Source organism: Haliaeetus albicilla, chromosome 18 (genome assembly GCF_947461875.1).
Source record: "Haliaeetus albicilla chromosome 18, bHalAlb1.1, whole genome shotgun sequence".
NCBI classification, from domain to species: domain Eukaryota; kingdom Metazoa; phylum Chordata; class Aves; order Accipitriformes; family Accipitridae; genus Haliaeetus; species Haliaeetus albicilla.
In genome coordinates this window covers 4,151,903-4,165,132 of record NC_091500.1, presented here as the reverse complement: position 1 = coordinate 4,165,132, position 13,230 = coordinate 4,151,903, and the positions used below count along the sequence as shown (strand labels likewise).

General features: G+C 42.9%; 1 protein-coding gene across 1 annotated transcript in view; it reads right to left on the bottom strand.

The window, feature by feature from the left end:
- The window catches only part of PKHD1 (PKHD1 ciliary IPT domain containing fibrocystin/polyductin), a 261,269-nt gene that overhangs the window by 246,650 nt on the left and 1,389 nt on the right, over positions 1-13,230 (bottom strand). Inside the window, exons 3-10 of the mRNA XM_069805584.1 lie at positions 11,415-11,559; positions 10,347-10,446; positions 7,116-7,173; positions 5,656-5,734; positions 3,384-3,458; positions 2,061-2,125; positions 1,000-1,039; positions 361-431 (exon numbers count right to left, since the gene is read on the bottom strand). Coding sequence (XP_069661685.1) covers positions 361-431; positions 1,000-1,039; positions 2,061-2,125; positions 3,384-3,458; positions 5,656-5,734; positions 7,116-7,173; positions 10,347-10,446; positions 11,415-11,559 — 633 coding nt within the window. The remainder of the gene's footprint in view (positions 1-360; positions 432-999; positions 1,040-2,060; positions 2,126-3,383; positions 3,459-5,655; positions 5,735-7,115; positions 7,174-10,346; positions 10,447-11,414; positions 11,560-13,230) is intronic.

Sequence of the window (13,230 nt, the reverse complement as noted above, 5' to 3'; positions counted from 1 at the left end):
ACAGGAAAAGGAACAACGATAAAGCAACATTATCCAGAACCTTGCCATACTGCTGTTCTCTGGTTGACTGTCTCAGGTTAGGCTGTCCAAAACAGAGTTCAAATATGAACTGGGAGGAACACTAACTCACTGAGGATGTAGGATATAGCCCATGGCAGCATACCCAGCCTCAGCACATAAATCTGGTCTTCTTGATTTTGATTTTTGTATAGTCAAGCCCATACCAGGGGAGTGACACATCCAAAATGAGGATATAACAGGATTATGTCCTTGGGAAGAACGACAGTGAGAGGTCTTGTCTCGGACCACACTGGAACTGCCAAAAGACGGTGTAGTCAGTGAGGTGGTTCAGTGAAATACCTGAATGCGTTTGATACAAGAAAAGCTCCTGTTTGGCACTGATGAGCCAAGTACCTTTGTCTACTGCTGACCTGCAAAAGAGAAAATGCTTGAGAGATCCTTGGTCATTTAAGTTAAATTAGAGCTTCTTTTGGCAGACCTAGACACTTGCTCTCCAGAGGAACAGTGGAACATTTCTACAAGAACTAATACCACCTTTCACCAGCACATTGAGGCATTGATTCAAGAGACTCCATTACATGGCTGCAACTCTTTATTAGAAATACTGCCCATTGTAAAGTATGGTTTTGACACTGTCAAAACCATTTTCACCTCCTTTTATGGCTAAATTCTTTCCATTTGGATGAAGAGTTAAAAGCGAGATGAAAGGATTTTATTCTGCTAGGCTTAACAGATGACTTGTGCATTGGGCACTGAAGCTAAAGTATTAAAACCCCAAAGGAGACATGCTTTGGGGGAGGAACATTCTCCCTTTTCATTCCCAGTCTGAAGATTGTCTTCCCAAGATAGCAAAACCTCATTTCTAAGCAATGAAACACAAGATTCGGTAAAAACATCATGCACTTATCCTGGACTCAAATGCAGCTGTGTCCCCATGCAAAACCACAGAAAAAGACAGAAGAAGATTCTTTTACTCACTTTCCTTTGTTAAAGACTGAGAAGCTAACATTGTGGGACCCTGGAGGAGAGAAAAGTAATATGCTTTATGGCAGAAGCATGGAAGGCTCCATGAAGAGTGCATCCTACCAAACCTTGTCCAGGTGTCCTGGGCCTGATTCTCCTCTTCCTTACATTTTCCTTACAACTGTATAACTGTGTTGATTTCAGCAGTGTGTGTGTACAGGAACTGAACCAAATATCAGCTTAGGGAGCTTAGAGCCTTAGATCATAGGTAGACACTATACTGTAGATATGTACAGTTACATATCTGAACCTGCAAGCTGAATCTCAGGAGCAGGATTTGGTTGCCTAAGCATAAGTGCTTCATGTCATCTTAGACCCTGTGGATCCTATCTGACCTCACTTGCCATGCTAGGAAGGTGCAGACCTCCTTCAAGACCTCCATTATCTCTGACACCCCCCTGAAGAGCTCCTAGATAGCCCAGGATATCTCAAAAGCTCAGGATATTGTATTGCACCATCAGTGTCTACATGAGAGGTAGATATGAATTTCTATTTTATATGTGTAACTCAGATCATCTTTCCCAAGCAGGCAGCTTGCTGCTCAAAGCCTCCAAAAGAAATTAGAAGTTTCTTCAGAGTGCTTGGAAGCAAGGAAAAATGAAAGGAATCCAACCTGCTACCTGAGAGACCTTGAATAGAAGGGAGCACCCAATTTATTCCTCTAATGAAGTAGTAAAGGGAATGTGCATCACATACAAAAAGGATTAAAGTAAAAGTAGTAAACTGAGCAACAACCCCAAATCGCATTGTTGCTGTCAACAATGTCCACATCATGTCATGGTTTCACTTGAGCACTGCACTTCCATTTCTCCAGGGCTGTGCAGAGTATGCAAGTCACGGCAGTGACTATGTTGAAGACTGGTAAGCCTTGATCTGAAGCAGGTTTTGTGGACTCAGCCCTGAGCCACGTTCCTAACTTTGGAGGCAGAGCAGGAACTCATAATTGACACCCTCCCTCTACCCTCTGGAATTGCAGAAACGATGGAAACCCATGATTTTTCCCCCTTTTCACCAACCTATGTGGTTGCCTTCCACCCGGCACTGCAGGGTCCCCAGTCCATCTTCTACATGAATAGGGTAGCTGTGGAGAGACAAAGGACTTTGCTGAGCCTTGGGAGCAAAAAGCACAAAATACAATGAGAATCATCTAACCAAGAAAAGACGTGGACTTATACATCTAAGCTAGTCACGCTTGCTCCCCTTAGAAACAAGGGAGAGAAACAGGCGAGATGGGAGAAGAACAACCCATGTCCCCACTGATGATCAAGAGTTCAGCAGCTTAGGAGGATGCCTCCCAGCAACACATAGTGCTCCAGCTTGGCCCCTTTACCCTTGTTTCCAGAAGCTGAACCTGTTGGTGACCTTCTAAACCCCTACTTGAAATAAAAGCTGAGCAGAGACAAATCTGGGCACAGGGTGAGGGTGAATAGGAGGACAAAAGTGTTTCCCCCCTACTTGCTCCTCTGCATGTCCCTAATCTGTAAGAAGGAGCAGGTAGCAATTAAACCAGATATGCTGGCATTACATCAGCCTTCTGGAGCCATGGAATGATACAAGTCCCATCATCAACTCACATTTACATTTAAGTCTCCCCTCCTGGGAGCCAGGAGGAATTTTACAGTGCAATAAGAGGGCCCACTGAGGACCCCAGGAGCCTTAGCACTGACTTCTGCAGGAGCAAGTTTTTCCCCTGGTTCCCTGAAAAAGCAGCCTCCCTCTTCTCCAGGGCTCACAGGCACTGTGAGAAGTACATCAGTCATAAAAGAAACGCTGCTGCAGAGCCCATGGCTTTTTCTGTAATTCAGCAGGGTGCAAAAGCCAGCAGCCTAAAGCATCTTCTACAACTTACAGAAGACAGGGATACATTACTACCAATAAATGAACAGTGCCAGGGACCAGGCACCAGAGCTTATCTGCCTATGCTGTTAAATTTTTAGAGCTCTGCTTGCTCAGTTTAGGCTCAGGTCAGCTAATCTACCTTTCAAATCAGTGCCAATGTATGACTGAAGACAATGCATTGCCCAGGGTCAATAAGCAGCTTGGAAATGGCTACCTTGTTTTGGAGTCTAAAGAATTGAATAAAGTAGATGTGGCCAGGGCATAGCATATCATCCCTGGGCCAGAGAACAGCCCCTGGCCCTGCCTGGTTATGGCTAGAGCCACAGAGAGCCAGCAACCCTCATCCACCCCCGTCACGGACCATATGGTCAACTCCCCATGGGCTCTCTCCATCTTAAGCTGAAGCAGAAGAGCTTCTCCAAAAGCCAAGAAAATCTTTTGTGCACAAGTTGTGCTGAGCCCTGGTACCAACACAAACCAAAAGTAAGCCAAGAACTGACATGCTTCCAGCTCGCCTGTCAGCAAAAGAGCAGAGACTGGTCCATCCATCTCCTTCTGCCGTAAGGATAGCTGGTCTAGGCAAAAAAAAAAACCAAGAAAGATGCATTATGATACAACAAAGTTTCAGGAATGAAATCCTGATCTTGTTAAAATCAGCAGCCAATATTTTCAAATGGGACAGGAATTACCCCACACTTGTATCTAGCATGCATTAACCTCCTAGAAAACTGGACAAACCCTAATCTCTCATATCTTAGCCTGCAAAGTATGTTCCCCAAATGCTGCAGGAACTGGACCTCTGTAAAGATTGTGGCAGGACCATCTCTGAGACAGCTAGCTCTGAACAACCTGATGCCTCCTCCCTGTAGTGAAGGGTTGGTAGTCCGAGGCCCAGGAGGACCATACTCACCCTCACCTCCCAGAAGAAGCAGGCAGCTCATACAGCCATACTGCTTCAAGGTGCAGCTCAGGCTTTTCTTTATTTCACTGAGGAAAGACACTACAAACAACCTCTGCTGGGAATCATCCAAGCTCCTAATAGCAAATCCAAGTATTCCCACCTTAAAGAACCGATATGGCAAGAGACAACTTCCACAGGAGAGGAGAAATCAGGTGGGAGCAATGAATTCACAGTAATTAGCATAATAAGCAAAAGGTGGCAATGATTCTGAGAATTAAGAGGCAATTAAGGAAAATATGTAATTAAAACCTGTAATGCAAACTGTGACCTATGCTTCAGAGTCTAGTTTTATGAGGTTTTAAGAAAAGAGTTTGCTTTTATTAATACAGCTTGCTGATATTGAGATGCCTTTCCTTTTAGGGATGAATAAAAAAAAATTCAGTGCTGTGAAATGTTTGGTTCAGCATCCCTGGACCATTGCATCCCATACAATGCACAGAAAGCATGCAGAACACACAGGAAAGTATAAAAACCATTCTCTTTTTTGCTCCAAATCCTGAATCAGCATGACTGAGTGACAGACTGCTCAAGTCCAAGTCCCCACCTGGTACATATTTACGAACACACCAAAAATGGGCAAAGTATTCATGTGAAGCTACAATGTGAACCTGTCTGGTATGCTAAGACTTTGAGGCCATTTCCTTTTTAGTGATAGTGAGGTTAAGCTGTAAATGAGTAATCTAGCAATCGAGCATGCAGGCACATCCAACCTGCAGTCAGACAGAGCAGCCTTTCTTCCCACTGATCAAAGGTTTCATAGTTCCACTAGAGGCAGGTAAAACAATAATTAATATCAAACAAAGGACACTAATATGCATCCAGTGAAAAAAATGTAGGGCTGATAAACGGGTGCAGCTGGTATGGCAGGGATCTGCACTGGACTTTCCTTCATGCTAGCAGACAATTTAGTTCCTTAGCAAGGGACATTTCCATTCAGCCCGAGAAGTAGTTAAAAAGCATCTAGTGGTCAAATATCTGCTGCTGCAGTTAAAAGTTCTCACTACTGAGAACACACACCTTCCCTGGCTGCTGAAATGATCCTTAAAATGCCAGCACAGTAACTATAGATTACTAGTTTATCTTTAAAATACTCAAGCGGGCTTATTCCTTCACTACCGTTGGCACAAGTGTAAGGTAAATAACTCAGTAGTATCCGAGAACACTTCCATATATATGGAAATAAATATGACAGATGACAGGTCAGCATTCATGCTCATTTTGGATTCACTGTGCTTAAAGTGCTGCTGGCCTGAAGTAAATTTCTAAAGTCTACCTGCTTTGCTCTGTTGCATGTAACCATAGAAGCAGCAGAAAATAAAAATCAAACCTTTCCTGAGAACAAGGAAGTGACCAGAGAGGGTTTAAAGCAGTGAACAACAAAGCCTTTTGTCTCAAAATACTGCTTTGTCTTCTGCCTCACCAGAGCATCTGTTTCAAATTAATAGTTTTTCTAAAAATGCAAATGGAAGGGAAAATTTATTTAACTTTTAGACTCTGACATTATTTTAATTAGTTAAATTTTAATTTACTAGCCAAAATAAAATCTACAGCAACCAGACGCAATTACAGTACAATTCACACTGAGCTGTGATTGACTGTGCTGCCAGTAAACAAACCAACTAGCTTAATGGACCAGTTGCAATTAGATTAACAAAGTTTGCTGGAGCCCAACTCATGAGCTGCAATAAACCACAAAGGAAGTAAATGGCAATTCTGGGCCAACTGGTTGCAATTTATTGCTGTCAAGGAGGCTGATGGAAGAAATGCCAATTTACAGGGACTGGGTCAGATAGCAGCCTATCTATAATTACCCATCAATATAATCCACGTTGAAGTCCAGGGTCTCGTATCTTCCAGTAATTGTCTTCCCATAAATCTCTATTAAATTTCCTGTTTAAAAGGAAATGGAAATTGAAGGGAGTCTTTTAAAAGCAGAGAATTTATTTGCAGATTTTGTGAGCCAAACAAAAGAAGTTCTTGGTGTTTGCAAATTTTGCAGAGAGGTGCCTAACTGGTTGCATTGATGGCTACTCTCAGCCTCTGCCATAGTTGAAGGTGACTTTGCACTTAATTCACTTTTCCCAAAACACACGTCTTTGTTTCACACAAAAAAGTCAATTCCTGATTTTTTAGCAGATCTCTAGTATTTGTACTGAGAAGACATTTTCCTCAACTCTTTTGTTAACTAAACCCCACATTATAACCAAATTCCACTGTAGAACCTCATGAGGCAACCAAAATGACATCATTTGTACACTAGACAGGGTCAAGGTCTAAAGAAGGACCTCAGCATACATGTGGCCAACTGAATCACTCCCAACACTCCCTTGACCACACGGGGTGACAGCTTGGTGTCTTAAGGTGTCTTAAATTGTTTGAGGCACTGTATCCTTCCACTGTAGCTCCAGAAGGGAAGGAATCTTCTTGGTTCTGTGTCATATCTACCTGCTCCATGCAGGTCTTTCATGCTCCAGGACATCTCAAATAGCACTAAACACTTAGTGTTGCTCTCATGGTCTTCACTGACTACACCAGGAGGTCAAACATCCAGCTAACCCATAGAAACCTCCATACAGGCACCCTAAAGTAAGGCGTGAGAATCTGGAGCTGAACTGCAACCTAAAAATAATTGGAAATGAGGGATGGACTTAGATTTAGGAGCATCTATGTGATCTAATCATCCAGGCATCTCTCTGCACTCTTGAGAGACCTAAATGCTTTGATTAATCTTGACTTTGGAAATCAGCATTTCAATTTTCTCTAAAGAAGCCTACAAATACAAACAGAATAGAAATGGGGGGGAAAGACTTCCATACACCAGTCTGTTCAAACCAAAACCAGTGACTGTCTTCTCATGTAACTTTAAAGCCCCATTAACCAAGAGGTCTGTATGGCATTACAATGTCATCAACTAATAGCTAATTCTTCTTAAATCTATTACTAAATATATAGGTCAGATGACTCAAGAGTTGAGACTGGTTAGACCTATGCATCTGCTGAACAACATCTCCCTACTCAGGCAGAGTCGGGCAGCAGAAACCAAGTACCAAATAACCTGGTCACCGTGCTTTACACACTTCTCTTGTACCCAGTGCTGTAGACTCTCTCCCCTCATGCAAACCCATTTTCCTGTTCAGCATGAGCTTGGACATTAATTTCTGGAGATGCCCATTTTAGTCCCCAGCAAGACAGATCCCTCATGAGGAGAAAGACAGTATGGGACATCAAATAATAATTAAAGTGGGCTCCAGCTTAAAGAAAGGTCCCGTACCTGGGATGCCAGATGGTGGACTAATTTGATAAACCACAGGTGTCTGCGCAGCAGAGAACTGCAAAGAGAAATTTGTAGTTAAACGGCAGTCATTTTCGCAGCAGTCCAACAAGATCTGATTATGCATTGCTCACAACACAGTTGGCAACTGCATTTCAGAGACTCACACTTGAGATTTGATCTTTGAAGCAGAGTCCTGCTCTGAGAAGGAAGTACAAATATCCCCTTCTTGCCCCCTCTGCACTCAGAGTATGGCTTACTACTATTTTTACATCCCCTTTTGTGCCCAAATTGTCTGCCCTGACTTAAGTTAATTCCAGAAGATACGGTTTAATACACTATAAAATTTCTAAGCCATGCTTTATATGAAATTGAGACCTCCATTTTATCTTGCATTATGGCACCATTTTTCTTCCCAATAATATACTCTTAAAAACTATTTCTACATCACAGAAGTGAAATACTTCAGCTAGCCTTTGGCAAGCTTGTTGGGTACCCTAAAGCAGTGTAGCAAAGAAAATGCTTGTATCGGCCCATCTTAATTCAGTATAATACACCAATTTTTGGGAAAGCGCTACCTTGGCCTCTGAGGGAACAGCAAGGAAATACTGGAAATCTGCTACAGGGTACTATTATTTACTTAAACAGAGTCCAAGAAGGAACATAGGGATTGTGCTTTGAAGCAAGCCTCTCGGAAGATGGGGAACATACAGGGACCCTTTCCAAGTGGAAGGTCATCATCAGCCTCCCAAAGTAGCTGAGACACACAGATACCTGATGCGGCACATGATTTGGCTGCATTTTCAAGAAGTAGAGCAGCCCTTTTGCCCCTTTTCTCCAGTTGACTCTAAAAATCTGTGAGACTTTTTAACCAAAATTACTTTAGAAATTTTTTGCTTAAGCTGATACCAATCCTATTCAAATGGCATTGTGTGTGGGAGCGCTACTCATCTGTCAAGCGGCCAGAGGCACACATGGTCCTCCACATGCTGTTAACTCACACGGAACCAGTATTTTCCGTAAATGTCCCTGTCCCTCCCTGGAAGATGGTAAACCAAACAGGACAAATAAACAGACAGCTTCAGCAGATAAAAAGTGCCTTGTGTCCAAATCGAGCATCTGGATCCCAGGACTAAAGGAAATAAAAAGGCAGTGGAAACCTTTTGGAAGTATTTAAACAATTCCTGCTATGGATAAGGAGTTGTCTCCAGCACACTCGGTATTATCCAGTGCTGGGTTAGCTGCATATCATCTTGTAACAAGCTGATGTAGCTGAGACAGTGTGGTCTGGTGTCAGTGGGAATGTACCTGGACAGGCAATAAAAAAAAGAGCTGGATATCTTGGGAAAGCCACAAGGAGAGTTATGGAAGGGGAAGGCGGGCTCTTCCTGGACTATAGCTATATGAGTAAATAAAATAACTTGGAACCTGCTATTTAAAATAGTAGAATTCTTCAGGTTGGAAAAGACCTTTAAGATCATTGAGCCCAACCGTAAACCTAACACTTTACCATGTCCCTAAGCACCACATCTACACGTCTTTTAAATACATCCAGGGATGGTGACTCCACCACTTCCTTGGGCAGCCTGTTCTAATGGTTGGCAACCCTTTTGGTGAAAAATTTTTTTTTCTAATATCCAAACTAAACCTCACCTGGTGCAACCTGAGGCTGTTTCTTCTCATCTTGTCACTTGTTACCTGGGAGAAGGGACCGACCCCCACCTCACTACAACCTCCTTGCATGTAGTTGTACAGAGTGATCAGATCTCTCCTCAGCCTCCTTTTCTCCAGGCTAAACAACCCCAGTTCCTTCAGCCGCTCCTCCTTGTGCTCTAGACCCTTCACCAGCTTCGCTGCCTTTCTCTGGACATGCACATCTTCCCCACCTTCTCTTTGAGCCCTGTCCTGTCCTCACTTGCACTTATGGATGCTGCTGTCAGCCCAGTAAATAGCATAAAAAGCTCATTTGCTGAATCAAATCAAAGACACCATTGCATAAGCTGGGGTTTTTTTCTGAGCTTTCCTTGAACCCCATTCCCTTTCAAAGCTCAGTCTTTGCCTTCCCTCCTCCTTATGGTCATGTTAAAAACAAATGAGTAGCCACAAACTCCTTCCAGTGACGGCTGCTTCTAAGAAGCAAAGGCAACATCATGCCATACTCTGGGCTGAAGCTGATGCGGAGAAAGAAGCCAAAACCAGCATGAAAGCTAGGGCCTCTAGCTGACACAAGTCTTCTGAGCTGTTCAGACTTGTTGCTGCCTGCAGCAGGCTTTTTCAATCTAATGTGAAGGCAAAATTAATTTTTAATACGCATAGCTCCCAGGTCCCAGTCCCAAAACAAAGAGACACATTGTGTTTTATTTAGCTCGGAATGTGCCTCATTAACAGCATCCCCTGGTGATTTTTCATCAACTCTCTAAGCTAGCTGAACCACCCAACGACTCTTCGGCTTTAATGTGCAATTTACTGAAAACGCTGGGCTTTCTTGCTCGATACTCAAAGTTAGCACAGAGGTGGGACGTGCCTTCTGAACACACCAGGCGTCATTCCGAAGCACACAGCCATGGTTGAGGATTCTGCTCTGCAAGAGATCCTGACACCATCATCATTAACTGGTCTAATATCGCCATACCCAACGACCTCCTGAGACAATGTGCTTTGACATTGAGAGCCAAAGGGAAAATACTGGTCTGGGCGGGAGTAATGAGCTCTCAAAATGACTGAGCAACAGATATGAAATCACAACTGAGGTTTGAGCTTTCCAAATCTTGCTCATCTTAGGTGTGGAGAGATGTCCTAGACCTGAAGAGATGTCCTTTCCTGGAACCAGCTGTGTCCATGGGAAGTGTGCTTGTCCACGGTTACCTGTCAGTGCAGACTGTTAGCTGCCACCCTGCAGCTTGGACAGTAACACCAGAAGAAGCCAGCAGAGGGTCTTCTGACACCATAGGGTCTTCTGGCTGTGTGGCTTAAGTGCAGAGACAAACTAACTTGGACCCAGACTTTTGATTCAGGAAAAACTTAAGTCACCTAATCTATCCAGTGTCAGACTGATAAGTACCTCAATGCACCTACTTTTAAGAAGGAGCATCCTAACTTCTCGTCCTGACATGCAATCAGACACACAGAATATGAGAGATAATATTTCAACACATTCCGTGTGATACTATGAAGTTTGACTCCCTCTGAGACCTTGAATTCTTTATCATCACTTCTATACTTGGTGGTTACCTTAAAAGTATAGTTTTCTTTCTCCGCCTCAGTCAGGTTGTTAATCACACATCCTTTAAAGGTTACCTCCACATAGTACAAACCCTCCTGGGGTGAAGACCTAGGTGGAAGAAAATGTGTTATATTATTTTTATACTGATTTGGCTTATTTTTTAGGAAATGCCAGGTCCTTCGCAGGGTCTCCATTCTTAGCGGATCCACCGAGGCTTCAATAGAGCAAAGCAAATTTACACTGTGAACCCAAACTTTGCACGTATGAACTCATACTCTAAAACTACAATTTAAAAGAAATGTGGAGGCACAGCAAGAAATTACAGTTAAGTGCAGAAGGTGATAGGACTACATCAAAACTCTATCCAAATTGTACGTTAATGCAAAACAGAGACATGCTCATTAGACATGCTCAGATAATAATTGTTGTTCATTAGTATTAAAATAACCCAGGGCTGCCTGGATCTACAGGGCATCTTGATCTTGGTTTATAAATTAATGCTGCATCCTTAATGCACATGGTTTCTCAGCACAGCATTCAGCAGATTTAACTCCCAGCCAAATCATAGCAGCAAGAGATGGAAGAGCCCCATTAGGGTCACGCTTACAGCCTCTTGAGACATCCCTAGTCTTCCAGTCAAACAATCTTCTTTAAAGTTATGACAGGATGGAAAGGAGGGACCTTAGATTGCCCAGATGGTGCTTGAAATCATATTTATTTCCCTCTCTACTTGTAACCTCTATGATCTTGGGCAGGACACCAAAGGCTGGTAAAATCCACCCCCAAGGTTTTCTTGGGAGTTCTGCATCTAAGAATTAGATATCTACAAGTCTTTGAGGATCCAAGCCCAGCCTCTACAAGATGCCTCACTGACTCTCATGCTAGCTAGCCTAGTGCTTCAATAAGTTGAAGCAAGGACAAATGAAACACAGCTTGGGAGGTGCTCAGGTGTAGCCACAGTAGCAGCCATAGGAATTCCTTAAACTCACAAACTGCCTGTACAGACACTGCAAGAAAAGGAGAATCCTGCCAGACAAAAGGAAAGGTCTCACCCGCACTATAGTCATGGATCATACCTTGTTCTGCATCTTACAGAGGGTAGGTCAAAATACAGAGGAGAGACATCACATGGCAACCTGGGCAGGTCTGGATTCACCAGGAACACCTCCAGGTGGGACGCGCTGGCTGAAGAGACACATTCTAGCTGGTAGGATGTTGAGCCTAAGTAATCAAAGTCAACGAGAAGAGCTCCATGAGGACAGGATCACTTGCATTCAGTCACACAGGTCAAATATTTTTCAATGTGCAGCCCAGCTTCTTTTTAGCAGCAATGCTTAGAGCCCTTAATCAGGCTTTTTTAAAACATGTTTGTGTAATTTCATACTGTTGTGGTTTAACCCCAGCTGGCAACTAAGCACCACGCAGCCGCTCACTTACTCCCCCTCCGGTGGTATGGGGGAAAGAATCGGAAGGGTAAAAATGAGTAAACTCGTGGGTTGAGATAAAAACAGTTTAATAATTAAAATGAAATAATAATAATTGTAAAAGAGATAAAAAAATAATGAAGACAGTGGAAAATCGAGCCCAAGAAAGACAAGAGATGCAAATGAAAACAATGCTGTGTAAGCAGTGCTCAGCAGTAACTAAAACATCCCTGTGTTATCAACACTGTTTTCAGCACAAATCCAAAACACAGCCCCATACCAGCTATTACAAAGAAAATTAACTCTATCCCAGCCAAAACCACTACACATATTAAGACCAAGTTCATCCCACCAGCTGTATGGATATTTTTTGCCTCTAATACAGTATTTGGTCTCTCCTACATGTATTCTACTGTGAAGAATGAGTTATTGGGAGTTTGAATTGCCTGATGTCTTGCATAGTTTTGCTGACAGGACATCAGGTTGGCCTGTGCTATAAGATGGATCTGCTTAGTCCATTTCTTTAGAGTGAGCTGCCCAAAGGATCAAAGACTTTTAATCTTCAGAAAGTCAAGCTTTATCTGAACATAAACTGGCATGCTTAACTTTTGTAACATAATCAAATACAACTAGAAGTGAAGGCAGCTACAAACAACTCTCCCTTTGCTCACAACCTTCAATGGTGGTTCCCAGCCCACAGACTCACTTTAAATGACATCAGTGGTTTCTCAATTTGCACCAAACTGTACTTTTCCTCCCGGTCCCAGGAAGGTTTTTCCCCTTGCCCAAAGGCCTGGCTGTCTGTTCTCCCCTCCAAAAAAAAGGTCTGTGCTCAAAATGTGAATTCCCAGCTGTGACTGTCTCTGCCTGCCACACAGTGCTGTTGGGGAAACATCTCCCTTGAAGACCTGAGCTTCCTTTCTTCCCTCCATTTCATCATCTCTATGGGAATGCACAAAATTCAGACCAATAAGACTAATACCATTCATCATAGTTATAAATCAGTGTCAGAACTTGAGCAGCCAAACCAAACGTACAGCTGGCTCAGAAACCAACTCACTTCCCAGTGAATCAATATTCAGGGCTGTGGAAAATCAGGCCTAGCTTTGTACAGCTGTTTGGGGGCCCAAATGAGCATGGCATATCAATTTCTGTGTTTTTTACTCAGGTCTTGCGTTTATCATTAGTGTTTATAAAGCTTCAGCACCACAGGACCTATGAACAGAGGAGATTTTCAGGTTTTCTTCAAAAAAAGGTGGCAGAGAAATTTCCAGCCCTATGTCTTCAAAAATGAGGTAAAAATCTGATTTTTTTTTTTTTTTTTTTTTTGCTTAGAAGGAACTTAAGCAACCATCATCAATAGCTTATGAAGTAATAATTTCAAGTAGATTTCATGCTGTGGGTGCCACAGCCCATGGCTCTGTTGCTTAGGGTTTGTCACTCCAACCACAAATCTCAGAATGGAGCT